The sequence below is a fragment of the Colossoma macropomum genome, unplaced genomic scaffold, assembly GCF_904425465.1.
Source record: "Colossoma macropomum unplaced genomic scaffold, Colossoma_macropomum, whole genome shotgun sequence".
In the NCBI taxonomy this organism is placed as follows: Eukaryota; Metazoa; Chordata; class Actinopteri; order Characiformes; family Serrasalmidae; genus Colossoma; species Colossoma macropomum.
In genome coordinates this window covers 4,305,971-4,322,753 of record NW_023494808.1, presented here as the reverse complement: position 1 = coordinate 4,322,753, position 16,783 = coordinate 4,305,971, and the positions used below count along the sequence as shown (strand labels likewise).

The following is a 16,783-nucleotide window of genomic DNA, read 5'->3' as shown; positions in this document are numbered from 1 at the left end:
CTGACTCAGTCACTGCGCTGCGTCATAAATAGAAAATGAGGTTAGCCCACTTCCCTTACTGACCATGAAAAATGAGAACTCAAAACATGACTACAGTGGCTTAAAAGCTTTAAAAAGCTTTCAAAAGACCTTTGTTGCAATAAACAAGTTGCTTTCAATTGTATGAAAGCAGCCTGATGTTTTTTAAGCCTGTTGCGTAGTTGTACACCAGGGGTGTCAAACTCAACCACCCAAAGGACCAATTATTGAAAAATCTCAAAAATCTCTGTTTTTATGTTATTTTTACTTAACATTTTGCCATTGTTTGTTCAAAATACATCATAACTACACCAGCAAAAATAGACACTGAATACATGAACAATTAAAAATAAATAAATAAATAAAAATAAATAGTTTTATATACAACAATAGACTACATTAGCTGCTAAACTCTTAAACCTCTTTAAATGTCCCCAACGTACAGTAGCTTTTTGTAAAACTTGATATTTGCTTGAACTAGACACCTCTGTTGCATCTGTTTTATTTACTTACAATTAATACAAAACAGAGCACAGGCAATACACGGCCTGCGGTCCTTGTGTTTGACACATGGGTTGTATACAGCTTTGCTGTTGTTTTATGTGACTATAGGGCAAAAATGTTGAAATATATAGAGTGACGACTGCACTGCTGTCAGCCATAGACTATAACCAGATGTGAAGCATGTTTTGAAATTGGATCTAAGTTTTCCTGCCCACTTTTGCCTACAAACTATATCTGTGTACATCACTGGTGTGTACCACACATTTTAACTTCACTGTTGTTTATGAATCTCTCCATTTGAGTTACTTTGAGTGCAAGTACTCCAAATTAGGTCTGTTAGTGAATGAATCTGATTGGTTTCAGGTTTTGTTAGACTGGATCTTATTGGTTAACCAAAGATTTCATTCTTTGGTAGACTAAATATTGTTGGTAAGTGGTAAAGCCTAGACTGTGGCAGATTGAATCTGATTGGTTAGTGGTAGGGTTGTCATTAAATTTTTGCTGATGATTAAGTGTCAGATAAATAACTGCCACTGACAATTTAACTGTCTTTTCTTTCTCATGCGATTATTAAAAGAGCCTAAAGTGGCCAAGTTGTTGGTAAAGTATGTTAACTTAGTAGCTAATGCTGGTTCTACTCACATGAAATAATACATTACACTTCTGTGTTCACCACTCTATTAGACACTCCTACCTTGTTGGTCAACTTTGTAGATGTAAAGTCAGAGACAATAGCTCATCTGCTGCTGCACAGTTTGTGTTGGTCATCCTCTAGTCCTTCATCAGTGGTCACAGGACGCTGCCCACAGGACGCTGTTGGCTGGATATTTTTGGTTGGTGGATTATTCTCAGTCCAGCAGTGACACTGAGGTGTTTAAAACTCCAGCAGCACTGCTGTGTCTTATCCACTCACACCAGCGCAACACACACTAATACACCACCACCACGTCAGTGTTACTGCAGTGCTGAGAATGATCCACCACCCAAATAGTATCTGCCCTGTGGTGGTCCTGTGGAGGTCCTGACCACTGAAGAACAGGGTAAAAGGAGGCTAACAAAGTAGTATCAATACTACTACTACTACTACTACTACTAATAATAATAATAGTAATAATCATTTAATATGATCTATTAACTATGTCTAGTGCAACATATACAATATGAAATTAATGTTTTTTTTTTTTCGTAGTCGTTTGTTTGTTTGTTTTTTCCATACTTCCTAAGTGTTGCTGCTGATTGTTAAAAAAAAATGTGTTAAAAAGCTGACCTAGCTTGTCTTGTTCCGTTTCTTTTGGAAGGCCCATGGCTTGAAAAACCCAATTTCCCTTTTTTTAAATAAAGGAATTTAATGTAGTACAAAAACTACATATTGTTCAATTGAGAATCCAAACAAGATATGGAAACTAAGGCTGTTTTAATTCAAACAGCACACACACACGCATATATACGTGTGTGTGTGTGTGTGTGTGTGTGTGTGTGTGCTGTTTGGATTAAAATTCCAAAAAAGTCGGGACGCTGTGTAAAATATAAATTAATGTAAATGAAAACTGCATACAATGTTTTGTAAATCTCATAGACCCATATTTTATTCACAATGGAACATAGAACATATCAGATGTTGAAAGTGAGACATTTTACCATTTCATTAAAAATATTAACTCATTTAGAACTTGATGGCAGAAACACATCTCAAAAAAGTTGGGACAGGTGCAACAATAGGCTGGAAAAGTAATTGGTACTGATAAAAAACAGCTGGAGGAGCAATTTAGAACTAACTCACATGACTACAGCTTTATGAGACCAAGGAATTTTTCAGGAATGGGTAAAGAGACTATTTTACTGGCAGGTAACGTCTTTGGGATTTTACACTGAGACCATGTTGAGCATGAAGCAACGAAGGAATGTATGTCCCTGTGCATTGATTCCCACCAGTATCGATGGGAAAGAAGCTGATGCGTTCATGTTTCCCCAAGGTGGCCAGAAGTGAGTGATGAGTGAGCCCAAGTGATGAGTTGAGTATGAAACTGATCTGGTACATAAGTCTCTTCTTGGGATCACTGATTAGGCACTGCGATATTGGCTAATGCCTTTTCAATAACCTCATCAATCTCCCAACGAATAGATGAGATAGAGACCTCAGGGTGGAGAATACGTTCAGATGCTGTGGTAACTTATGCGAGTAAAATGCCACAGGATGGAGTTTTAGAGGGAAACCTGTGCGTTGTGATAATACAGCTCCTACACCGGTCTCAGATGCATCTACCTCTACTACAAAAGGTTCTGATGGGTCAGGGTGTTTTAGTATTGAGGCTGTGGTGAAGGCTTTTTTTCAAGGCTTGAAAGGCGTTTTTTTCAGCCTGCACTGTACAATTTAGCCTCTAAGGACCGCCTTTTAATAGAGAAGTTAGGGGAGCTGCAATACAAAAGCTGCTGATAACTGATGATGGAGGTGAAACTCACATTTTTCACCCTTGATGAATAAATTATGTTCCAGAAGACATTGCAGGACACTGCAAACATGCTTTACATGGGGCTCTTTATCTGGGGAGAAAACAAGAATGTTGTCTAGGTAGGCTGTGACAAATTTTCCTAGCATGTCTCTGAGTACCTCATTAATGAAGGCCTGAAAAACAGAGGGGGCGATAAAGAGGCCGAAAGGCATAACCAAGTATTCATGGTGCCCTCTAGTGGTCACAAAAGCAGTATTCCATTCATCTCCTTCTTTGATTCTGAACAAGTTATAAGCACTCCAGAGGTCTAGTTTAGTGAAAAACTGAGCTCCTTTCAACTGTTCTAAGGCCACTGGCACTAGGGGAAGAGGATAAGGGTATGGCTTGGTAATGTAATTAAGGGCTCTGTAATCAATTCATGGGTGTAAGCCACCATCTTTTTTCTTTATGAAGAAAAAAATGGAAGCTATGGGGGAAGTTGAGGGTCTAATAAATCCCTGTTCAAATGCCTCTTGAATGTATGTGTTTAGGGCCTTTTTTTCCTCTTGGGTTAAAGGATATACTTGTGACTTGGGCAACACAGGATTTTCTACAAAATCTATAGCACAATCATAGAGTCGATGTGGGGGCAACTTAGTGGTATTACTCTTGCTAAAAACCTCTTTAAGGTCTGAGTATTCAGAGGAAATGTGAATGGTGCTATCAGCGTTAGGACTCTCAATGGAAGTGGACAGGACAGAAATTAAGGGGGGAGTAATGCAAGTCATAATGCAAAAGTCAGACCATTTCAATATTTCATGTTTGAGGTTATGCTTCTCAAGCCAGGGGAGCCCTAAAATCAAGTCGATTTCAGAATGTTCAAGAACTAAGAAGGGCAGAAGTTCTTTGTGGAGAGCGCTGGTTTCCAGATGAACAGGTTCAGTCATCTTAGAGATGGTTCCAGCGCCTACAGGTCCTCCGTCCAGGGCAGCTACCCTTAACGATGTCTTCAGGGTTTCCACTGAAACCTGTAGTTGTTCCACCAGACTCGAATGAATAAAGTTTCCTTTGGCACCAGAATCTATGAGAGCTGAAACGACAATAGAATTGGTGGGTCGGCGTCTTCTGTTTTTGTGGTCTAGCTTGGCATTCATAAAGGTGATGACCAGCATTACCACAGTACAGACACAGGTTGTTCCTCAGACGACAAAGTCTCTCTTCTTGAGATAAGCGGGAATGACTCACACTGCATGAGTTCCTCTGATTCTTTCTGTTCCACAGTTGCTTGGGGTATTCTTACTCTGGTCTTTCTTCTGGCAGTAGGTTCAATCTTAGGTTTGTTGTGGTTGTTGAGTAGATTATCCAATCAGATAGAAAGGGTGATGAGTTGATCCAGAGTCAAATTATCATCTCTACAAGCTAGTTCGTTCAAAATCTTAGTATTAAGTCCTTGACGGAACATGACTAAAAGAGCAGCTTCATTCCACCCACTACTACCAGCTAGTGTACAGAACAAGGGAATAGTCGACTACAGAGCGATTACCCTGGCGAATGTTTCAAAAATAACTCCCTACTGATCTTGCCTTCATAAGGATGATCGAAAACAGTTTTAAATTCTTTGATAAACTGGGTGTAAGAAAGGTCATGTATGTGAGACCAGCTGGCTGTAGCCCATTCTAAGGCTCTGTCTGCCAAACAAGAAACAATGAAGGCTATCTTAGCTTGATCAGAGCTTACTGGGGAGTTCTCAAAAAATACGGAGCATTGGAGTAAAAACCCATGACAGCGTATGGAGCTTTAGCTTGAGTGGATGGGCTGGCGGCGCTACCTCCTGTTACTGCAATGCTCATATTCTGTAGCTGGTTAAAGAGCCTTTTCACTTTCGTTACTAGTTGTACTAGTTGAGCTTGCTGTTCAGACTGCTGGTGGGCTAGTGACTCAAGCGAGTGTGTGAATTAAGCTGGTTTGTGGAAAGAGCCCACTCTTATTTTCTGTTATGACTGACCATAGACTGGGTCAAAACAGCATGAAAAACACATTCTCTTTTTGACATTATTTGAAAATACCCATTCTTCTTTACATAGTATGTATATTTCACGAGGAATGGACCAACAGAAATGGTCCAGAATTACTTAGGAAAAAAGCCTGGTTCCATTGACCTACAGTGTGTTATTTCCTTCTCCTGTAAAGTTATCATTTTGGAGATACAAGGTTTTGGTTCGACAACAGCAATATGCTAAAGATCTTGGAATTAGCTGCAAAGCTAATAAATAGATAAGCATTACTTGTGCTGCCTTCTAAACATTTTAGAGTGTGTCTTTATGAATGCATTTATTGCTTTCTTTATTTACATTTATTGGCTTTACCTCAATACACCCAATTCTGATTTTGATTGCTGAATTCAAAATATGAATTGAAATAAATCACTTTTTGAGACGGGATACATGCGCAAGGAAAAATGTCTTTAATACAGCCAAAGGCAAATACACATCCAACAACACAACCCAAACAATAGTCAAAAATGTTCAAGAAGTCAATAATATACGCAAACAGGCTATCAAAGACAAAAACATAGACAGGTGTAGAACATGAACAGTAGGCCGGCGAGGCAGAGCACTGGAGCTTGGGGGAAAGGCATTGGTGGGGGTGTGACAATGACTGTGACATTTAACAACTGTGGAACATTGTTGAAGTCAGCTTAAAGCAGCACTATGTAAGATTTCTTGCTAAAACTTAAAGAAATAGCATACCTGAGAATGAAGAACACTAAAATATGGTGAGCATGCATTGCTGTGAGTTGCCCTGTAAAGCCTAAACTAATCATTTAAAAGTCAGAGCACAAACAAGCTCAAAAAGAAAGTTTGATGATGTGTAGGTCTCAAATGCAAAATCAGCATTGTGCTCATAAAGACATGATGACAATATTAGATAATTCACTCAAATCCCTGGAAGACTCGTCCTTCACCACATTTTGACTGTGTTCTTTTCCAATACTATTTCAATCCACTCACAAAAAGGTGCTTGGGGGGGGGTCCAAAGCAAAATCCATGTTAGTAATTATTCTTCCACATGTTGCATGCAATTACATATTTCCATCACAGAAGTCTCCAAATCTCCAAATCAGCGTTGCTTTAAATAATTGCCATCATCTCAAATAATTGTGATCATCTAAAATAAGTGCAATAATTATGTAATAATTATGAAAGGCCTAGTTAGTGGTAGGACTCAGGCTATAGTAAACTGAATCTGATTGGTTAGTTGTTCAGGATTTAGTAGATCTTATTGGTTGCTGTTAGGGGTCAAATTGGTTTGGTGGTTGTTGTTGGGGTTTCAGTTTCTGGTAGACGGAATCTGATTGGCTGGTGGGGTTCAGTCTTTGGTAAACTAAATTGAATTAGTTGGTGTTGGGATGTAGACTCTGGTAGCCTGAATCTGATTGTTTGTCTTGCGGTTTAGACTCTGGTAGACTGAATCTGATTGGTTGCTTTTAGGATTTAGACCCTGGTAGCCTGCGTATTATTTGTTGGTGTTTTCTCTTGTTTTAAGTGTAAACCAAGCTGGATCATGTTCAGAATTCCCATTAGTCTGAAACAAGCAAAAAGGGTAAAATGAATGTGATAAATATATCAAATAAAATCATGGTTGTAATTCTTTGTACATTACATACATTACGGTTTGTACCCGCCTCTCTGGAAGATCTTGTCATTGTTTCTGAATCTGTTGGCAAACAAGCAGGGGAACAGAAAATAAATGTAGTGCTGTTTAAGTACATGGTCAATGACACGTTTTTCTTTTGGCTTTTTGGTTTGGCTTTACTGAACAGGTTTAAATGACCTTATTATGAACACATCTAGATGAATGTACAGTGTTCTCATGCACGTACCAAACTGATTAAAATAATTGAGACATGCATGTGCTTCATCCACAGTCTCAAGATTATGACTTCTATAATTTCTGCTAACCACCAGATGTCACTATGCTCTCCAAAGCTTTGAATTCTTTTCCAGCCCAATCAGGTAAAGGCCTGAAACGCTTCACAAGGTTTTGTCAGCCTCATTGTCATTAAAACAAGGTGTAGAATTACAAGATACAAATGAACAAGATTTTACAGTGAGTATGATCATATATTCCTTTTAAATACTCTCATGTGTCTAGTTAGGTGCAGATGCAAGACAGGAGATCACAATCTCTGTAGGCATGGCTGCAGATGTAATGAGTAAACTGTGTTTTAACTAGAATAATCATGCAATTTATTTTGCCAACCCAAAAAGAATTCACGCTGAGTGTGAGCAAAGGCAGGTGTGACATCATGTGTTTTACCTTTGCCTTTTATTTTGCATTAAATTGCTGTAATCAGAGCAGCAGTCATCAAGACCAAACCAGCACCGATAGCGGAGTACACAGCCAGACCTGAAACACACACACATGTAGAACCACAGATTAAAACATTGTCATAATGTTGGTGTGAATGTTTTTGTAGAGTGTAGTGGATCAGAGGGAGAATCACCTGTTGGAGATGCAGAAGATGTTGATGGACCCAGATGACGTGGCCATATGGGTTGCCCAGCTTGGGTTCCTGCACATAAAAGTAAGTCAACAAATTTATTTTCACTAGTCTCATGAGGCCGGACATGATCTCATCTGGTAAAACATTTGATTGTGGATGGCAGCAAAATTGGCCGAATACAGTTTACAATCCCACTAAAACCTGACCCCAAATTCTTCTCCCTGACATCTCCAACACCATTTCCACATGATTCAGCACTGTCCCCACATTTCCCAGCACCTACATCACCCCACCACTCCTCAACCTTATTCCCTCTACTAGTCCCCATACATTGAAACATGTAAAATTTGTACACACTCATGTTACATTAACTGATTAGCTAGTTTAAAACAGTACTGACTAAGTATAATCTCATTATATCTCTTTCACAAGTTTTCACTCTCACTGCGGTTTAGGTTTGTCAAATTACCCCATATTACCATCTATATACCCATATACGACTCATCTTTGAGCAAACATAAATTCATTCTGCTGTCGAGTTCAGCTTATGGTTGAGGTTTACTAGACAGACAAATGTAAACTTGACCTTTTTAAAGTTGCTTTTGGCTTTTGAAATGAGGAGAAAACAATGTTCAGTCTGCATTCAGTTGTAACACGTCCCACAGGTGGCCCATCTAACCACACTTGAAGCTTAACATTCAAAATGTTGGCAAAAGAACTAAAACGTCATAGTAATTCCTATTTCTATTCCCATTTCCATGCAGCTCTCTAGTCCAGAGTACAATTACAAGGACAAAGCCTGTTTCACACATACACAACATCTTGCTTTCTGGATTTTGGTGCCCATGTTAACAAGTCAGAGCTTTCACATAGGTTGCACGCGGTGCGTCCCAGAGGCAGTATTTGAATATGATTGAATTAGAACAGATGAGGAACTTATTTTTCTGCATGTTGCACAAACTGCTAAGCAAAACACCTTTAAAAAGCTGCGAAAACAGAAAAATGTATGAAAGCTTAACAAAACACAAATTCTTTAATTCCCATATGAAGCAGAAGTTAAACATTTTGTACTACATATAGATTTCTTGGTAGGTCTACTGAACTTGAAACAATCAGCCAGTTGCAATAAAAAAGAGTGAACACATGTATTGTGTTCTTTTATGAATTATACAACCCCATTTCCAAGAAAGTTGGGATGCTGTCCAGAATGTAAATAAAAATAGAATAGAACATATCAAATGTTGAAACAGAGAAAGTTGGGCGCATTTTGAATTTGATGCCAACAACAACGTTCCAAAAAAGTCACCCATACCATGCACACTAATGCACCCCTATACTATCATAAATAATGATAACACTAATAACAAGCTGGTGGTCTTTAGCCTGGAGGACACAGTGTCCATGATTTCCAAAAAGAAATTCAAATGTGGATTTATCAGACCACAGGACACTTTTCCCCTTCCCCTCAGTTCATTTTATATGAGCTCAGGCCCAGAAAAGATGGCAGCATTTCTAGGTCATATTTATATACAGTTTCTTCTTTGTGTTTTAGAGTTTTATCTTGCATTTGTGGATGCAGCCACAAACTGCTTTCACAAACAGTGGTTTTCAGAGGTGTTTCTGAGCCCATGCAGTGATTTCCTCTACAGAATCATGTCTGTTTTTAATGCAGTGCTGCCTGAGGGCCCAAAGGTCATGGCTAGCAAATACTGGTTTTTGGCCTTGTCTCTTACATACAGAGATTTCTCCAGATTCTCTTTTAATGATATTATATACTGTAGATGATGAAAAGCAAAATTCTTTGATATTTTACGTTGAGAAACATTATTCTTGAGTTGTTGCTCTATTTGATCGTGCAGTCTTTCACAGAGTGGTGAACCTCTCCTCATCTTTACTTCTCTGAGATGCTCTTTTTCAGCCTCTCTGAGATGCTCTTTTATACCCAATCATGTTACTGACCTGTTGCCAATTAACCACCAGGTGTTTTTTTAGCATTACACAACTTTACCAGCCTTTTATTGCCCCCATCCAACTTTTTTGGAACGTGTTGTTGGCATCAAATTCAAAATGGGCAAATATTTTTCAAAAAACAAGAACATTTCCCAGTTTCAACATTTGATTTGTTGTCTTTGTACTATTTTCAATAAACTAATCAGTTTAAATGATTTGCACATCATTGCTTTTTGTTTTTTCTAATGTGTTCTCTGAACCTGTGAAATAATCTATGGGCTTTGTTGGAGCTTTCAGTGGGCCTTCCTAACTTACATCCTTGGGCTAATACTGACTTGTTGCCAATGTTGACAAGTGCAACATCTGCTTTGAGCTCTGCCTTCATGAGATGTTGGATTGGTTTATAACAAAGTCTGTGTTCCCCACATTGAGACCATGGCTGTCTCAACACACTCTTGCTTCTTCCATAAGGAAGAAGTACACAGATAATAGACACATGGTATCTCTGCTTCATAAATTACTTCAGTATTATTTCCTGAATAATATCTACAAGTGATTAAACATTTCTTTCTTTCTTTGTCCTTTCACTCTCGTTGTAGCTGATGCTAATGATGCTAAAAGTTTAGAATAATAAACAGGTGCAGTGGTGAGAGTCACTCACCTCCGTTTACATTCAACTCCACTGTTGTGTAGACGTCATAGTCAAAAAATATATCGATTCCACAGTAGTACGTTCCAGAGTCTTCCACAGTGAGCTCACTGATATTCACCATGAACACTGCAGCTCTGGTGTCATCAAACAGTGAGAATCTTCCTCTATTTATCCACTCATTTTTAACTCTTGTTCTGATCTGGTCAGCACAGTTTGACCATGAACCCTTACAGAAATATTTTGGGTTTGATGTGAAGTTTGTCTTATATGCGCAGTTGATAAGGACTCCTCCTCCTGAATATCCTGTCACTCTCTCTGATTCTCCTCCACCTACTAAAAGAGGACAAATGTCCATCTGAGTAAAGGCTTCATTTGACTCTGCTGATAGTGATGATTATTTAGAAGAGCATCTCCTTACCTGAAATCAGGAAGAGGGTGAAGATGAGGAGGATCTTCATTCTGAGCTCAGATATCAGAGCTCATTAATCGTGCACTCTGTCTCTGACTCTGTGTGACTGCACTGTAGCTGCAGCTGGGTGTTAACCATAAGTGAATGACATGTTCACTTCCTCTTGTTGACCTGAGCCAGAACAGGCCATAAATATCTTAGTAAGACAAGGTGTGAAACGTGTATAAGAATAGAAATGTAAGCTGTAGAATGAACAGTGGGCGAGACTAGTCATGCAGCATCTTACCAGCATGTATTTATTTGTTTAATTATCTACTTAGGTATTTATTATTTATTTGACCTCTTAAATTGTAGAAAACACTTGATATGCCACTTTATCTAATTCTAGTCTACTGTTCTGTTAGAGCTGTTTCTGTGATTGATCCAGTATTAGCTGTGTTGGTGAACGAGTAAATGGTGCGTTTAACACATGTTCATTGTATTGTTTGCCTCTACTACCATATAGACTGGATGAGCACAGACTGAGTAACAGAAGGAGATTTACAGTATGGCTGCACTCTGTGGTATTCTACATGTATAAATCTTCTAAGCCACTTCTCCCTCAGGGTCGCAGGGGTGCTGGAGCCTATCCCAGCTGTCATCGGGCGGAAGGCAGGAAACACCCTAGACAGGTCACCAGTCTACCGCAGGGCACCCTGTAAAACGAGAACTGAAAACATGACTACAGTCGCTTAAAAACAACGTTTTAAAAAGCTTTCAAAGAACTTTCTTGCAATAAACAAGATGCTTTCAATTGTGTCAAGGCAGCTTGATGTTTTTAAGCCTGTTGTGTAGTTGTACACCAGGGGTGTGAATATCAACCACCCAAAGGACCAATTATTAAAAAATCTCAAAAATCTCTGTTTGATTTTATTTTTACTTAACATTTTGCCATTGTTTGTTCAAAATACATCATAACTACACCAGCAAAAATAGACACCGAATACATGAACAATTAAAAAAAAAATAATAAAAATAGTTTTATATACAAAAATAGACTACATTAGCTGCTAAACTCTTAAACCTGTTTAAATGTCCCCAATGTAAAGTAGTTTTTTTGTAAAACTGGAGATTTGCTTGAACTAGACACCTCTGTTGCATCTGTTTAGTTTTGCTTTGTTATTGTAGTGCTGTCCCATAGATGGTTGTTGGGGAGGGGGTGGGAGCACACGTTATGTGGCAGTGCATGCTGGGAACTGTAGTGCAGTTCATGGTGAAATGGGTTAATATTTAAAGAAAATTAAAAACATTTTGCGGGCTGAATAAGATTGTGCCATGGGCCTGACTTCTAGTCTAGTCAAGTCAAGTCAGGCTTTATAGTCATTTCAGCTCTATACAAGTACACAGTGAAACGAACCAACTAAATAAGTAATAATTATAATAATAATAATAATTAATAACCAACCAACCAACAACAAACCACACCAACTCCAGGACCAACACAGGAACAGAAGTGCGAGACAATACAATAAACACAGTGCAGAAAATACAGTACAATAAAAAAAATATGAAAGACCTACAATGAATACAAAGCAGAACACAGCCAGTACACGGTCCGCAGTCCTTGTGTTTGACACATGGGTTGTATACTGTCTTGCTGCTGTTTTATCTGACGATAGGACAAAAATGTTAGAATACTTAGAATGACGACTGCACTGCTGTCAGCCATAGACTATAACTAGATGTGAAGCGTGTTTTGCAATTGCATCTATTATGTTTTCCTGCCCAATTTTTCACCTACAACTATATCTGTCCACATCACCGGTCTGTATCACACATTTTAACTTCACTGTTGTTTATGAATCTGAGTTACTGTGTATGCAAGTACTCCAAATGAGCTGTTAGTGAATGTATGACTCCACTTATATTCATGTTCATATCTTTGATTCTGTGCTGCTCTGTGTCAGAGGGGCTCTACTGCCATCTAGAGCACAATGTATGTAACAGAGAAAAAGCATTCAAAAACACTCTTTGCTTTATTCAATACAAATGCGACTGATTAGATATAGCTACAGAAACAGGGATCTTGGTGGATTGTGAAAGTTTCTGGAGCTGATCTTGGAGGAAAAGTCTTCACATATTCCACACTCTCAAGTGCTCAGCCGCAGCTCAGTGTACTGCACACACACACCACCCTGCCAATTTTATATTCTTCAAAGTATTATTCTCAATTTATAACACTGTATTGTCATCCTGTGAGAAAAGGATGCTTCCTCAAAAAATTAAGATTTCTACATGGTTCAAGGATTAAAAAGATTATTCTAGGAAAAGCCTTTAATAAGCTCAAAACCTTTGTATTTATGTGTGGAAGTTTAGAAAATATAATTCCTTCATTCTTACAAATTTCATGTAAAAATGATTTTATTACGAACTATCCATTGAAAGGTTCTTCTGTCATTGCACCAAAGAACCCTTGTTGGCACCTTTTTTTTAGACTACACTGCCATCTAGAAGATAAATATTATTTAGTTTTGGTGGTCACACAGATGGGAGGTGGACATTATTAGTGAGAGCTCTGCTAATTGATAAATAAAAAATGGTTTAATCTGGAAAGATCAATGCCTCCTAATTTACTATGTAAACTACACACAAAAGTAATCTTGTGTAAGAAGAGATTGAAAATTCAAAGCAATGTTAAAATATTTCCAATTCATTAATAATTTTGTGGTATTTCACAAAGCAGGATTTCTCAGCAAGCTGTGTAACTGAAACCAAAAGTTGAAGGTTGTGTAGTCGGAATATTTGGGATTTCTTCTCCTTTTGAACTGGCTTGTTTCTGGCCTAAGTTATCAGGCTAACCAAGAAGTCCTTCTTTGTGAAATACCTCCCTGGCTGGGTAGTTTAAACTCTGGTAGACTGAATCTGATTGGTTAGTTGTGGGTTCCAGTTTTGTTAGACTGGATCTGATTGGTTAGATGTGGCTCCAGACTCTGGTAGACTGAATCTTATTGGTTAGTATTGGGTTTAGACTCTGGTAGACTGAATCTGATTGGTAATTTGTGGATTTAGACTCTGGTAGTCTGAAGGTAGTAAGTTGTAAGGCCCAGACTGTGGTAGATTGAATCTGATTGGTTAGTGGTAGGGTTTTCATTAAATGTTTGCTGATGATTAAGTGTCAGATAAATAACTGCCACTGACAGTTTAACTGTCTTTTCTTTCTCATGCGATTATTAAAATAAGAGCCTAAAGTGGCCAAGTTGTTTGTAAAGTATGTTAACTTAGTAGCTAATGCTGGTTCTACTCACCTGAAATAATACATTACACTTCTGTGTTCACCACTCTATTAGACACTCCTACCTTGTTGCACCACCTTGTAGATGTGAAGTCAGAGACGATAGCTCATCTGCTGCTGCACAGTTTGTGTTGGTCATTCTCTAGTCCTTCATCAGTGGTCACAGGACGCTGCCCACAGGACGCTGTTGGCTGGATATTTTTGGTTCTCAGTTCAGCAGTGACCAGCACAACACACACTAACATATCACCACCATGTCATTGGTACTGCAGTGCTGAGAATGATCCACCATTTAAATAATACCTGCCCTGTGGGGGTCCTGTGGAGGTCCTGACCACTGAAGAACAGGGTGAAAGGGGGCTAACAAGGTAACAGCAATACTACTACTACTACAATAATTATAATAGTAATAATAATTTAATAACTATCTATGTCTAGTGCAACATTTACAATTTGAAATTATTGGTTTGGTTGGCTTTGGGTTGAGGCTGGACATGAGGAGAAACACTGAAAACATGAAATCAAGCATGAATTAAGTTTTTAAAAATTTATTTTTCAATATTAAATGTTTACAAGATTACTTGAAAGATAAATAGAATGTGAAATTGAGTTGAGTTTGTGTCTGCAGTCTGTTATTACTTTGTTTTGATGCATGTTCATTTACAACCAGTTGAGGGCAGCATCCGTCCATCACCATTAGTCCACTGAGGCTTAGTGAACTTTTTCTTCTCACTAATGTATGTGATTGATTCACTTATACTGCACTCACATCTGAACATTCGGGTCAAATGAGCTAATCATTTTAGCAAGAGTCCAACATCGCAGCAGTGGAACCGTCTTTGCTAAATGCTTTTATGAATTTATTACCCTTAATAAATGTGAGTGTGTATTTGAGTGTGTATGCATGTGTGCATGAGGTCTGTTCACACTAATGACAAACATGACCCACTTACAGCTGTGAATGTAAACCGTCAAGGCAGAAAGATCATGTCTGAGCTAAATGACCCCACGCTGTGCTCATATCCAAACATGCTGATCTGCTCTGTACTTCAGCTCATACTGAGCAGTATTGACAAAAAGTCAATATTAGTGTTTCCAAATGTATGACTTTAGCTACGTTCACATTACAAGCCTCATTGTTCAAATCTGATTTTTTGCTCAAATCTGATCTCTCTGATGTGATGGTTCACACTCGTTCAGGTAAGTGATTCAAATCTGTCACTAATGTGAACGAACCAGCATCCTGAAATGACCCGCATGAGCACATCCTACTCAGTAACGTCACGTGAATGAATCATGTTCATCTTTAGCACAAACTAACGAGCAGAGCGAGCTTCACTGAGAAGATAATTAACTCTGATCAGCTCTCAGCTTCATTATTAGAGTGAGACGAAGGAGAAAAAGGTGAGATGAGCTGCTTTTCCACCGTTTACAGGCTTTAACTTCTGTTCGGCGCTGCTGCCATGGTAACACTGAATGATGTTCATGCTCAGTGGAAAAAAAACACATGAATTCCGATCTGAGTGTCACATTAAGGTTGCATGGCCACAAATCGGATACGTATCCAATCTAGGACCACATATAAAAGTGACTCAGGTCAGATTTGAAAAGATCAGATTTGCGTGTCCACACAGCCCTGAAAACATCAGATCTGAATCACATTAGAGCAAAAAAAATAAATAAATAAAATATTGGTGCCACTTCAGCCTGGTAATGTGAATGTAACTTTAGTCAGATCATACTTAAGCTTGCATTAATAAAGTCAGTGAACCTATGCATCCTAAGTGCTGCTGCTGATTGTTAAAAAGCTGACCTAGCTTGTCTTGTTCTGTTTCCTTTTTTTGAAAGGCCCATGACTTGGAAAACTGAATTTCCCCTTTTTTTTAAAAGAAGAGTTTAATGTAGTACAAAAACTACATATTGTTCAATTGAGAGTCCAAACAAGATATGGAAACTAAGGCTGTTTTAATCCAAACAGCACAAACACACACACACTTGCATATATACATATGTGTGTGTGTGCGTTCTTTGGACTAAAATTCCAAAAAAGTTGGGATGCTGTGTAAAATGTAAATAAATGTAAATAAAAACAGAATGCAATTATTTGCAAATCTCATAGACCCATATTTTATTCACAGTAGAACTCATTTAGAACTTGATGGCAGGAATGCATCTCAAAAAAGTTTGGACAGGGGCAACAAAAGGCTGGAAAAGTAATCTTCAGGCCCTCAGGCTGCACTGCATTAAAAACAGGCATGACTCTGTACTGGAAAACACTGCATGGGCTCAGGAACACTTCCAGAAATCACAGTTCACCATGCAATCCACAAATGCAAGTTAAAGCTGTAGCATGCAAAGAAGAAGCCACATGTCAACATGAAAAGTTTAATTCAAATAACTTTGATTGAAAAAATCTTTTAAAAGCCTTTTTTCTACTATAAAATTACAATTTTGAAGATTTAAGGTTTTGTCTCGACAGTGACATTTTGAAGAAGGAAACATAAGATGTATAGTGTATATTACAGGCTTACCAAGAACTGTCCATTTTCTAATTGTTCAGAAAGAGGCTAAACATGTCAGTTCATAGCCACTCGAAACTAAAGACATATAAACTATATAAAACAAAGCTCTGGAGACTGAGAAAACAAGGGAACCTGGGAGAAAATCTAGAGCATAGTCAAGATCATGCATCTGCCCAAACAGGAGTTGGATGGTTGTATGCAAAAAATCCTTTGTTGATTTTCTGGTTGTTGTTGGGGTTTAGTCTCCAGTGGATGGAATCTGTTTGGTTGGTGTTGGGGTTCATACTCTGGTAGACTGAATCTGATTGGCTGGTGTTGGGGTTTAGGATTCGGTTCACTGAATCTGATTGGTTGGTGTTGGGGTTAAGTCTTTGGTAAACTTAATCAGATTCGTCTGTGTTGGGGTTTAGTCTCTTGTAGAATGAATCTGATTGGTTTGTGTTGGGGTTTAGACTCTGGTAGACTGAATCTGTTTGGCTGGTGTTGGGGTTTAGACTCTGGTAGACTGAATCTGATAGTTT

General features: G+C 38.4%; 1 protein-coding gene across 1 annotated transcript; it reads right to left on the bottom strand.

Moving 5' to 3' along the window:
• Positions 1 to 6,636: 6,636 nt before the first annotated feature.
• LOC118798150 (CMRF35-like molecule 6) lies at positions 6,637 to 10,570 on the bottom strand. Its single transcript, XM_036557504.1, has 5 exons — positions 10,479 to 10,570; positions 10,070 to 10,393; positions 7,459 to 7,527; positions 7,272 to 7,361; positions 6,637 to 6,668 (listed from the first exon to the last, which is right to left on the bottom strand). The coding sequence occupies exons 1-4, from the start codon at positions 10,516 to 10,518 to the stop codon at positions 7,291 to 7,293; spliced, it is 504 nt and encodes a 167-aa protein (XP_036413397.1). The 5' UTR covers positions 10,519 to 10,570; the 3' UTR covers positions 6,637 to 6,668; positions 7,272 to 7,290.
• Between the last annotated feature and the right edge of the window lie 6,213 nt (positions 10,571 to 16,783).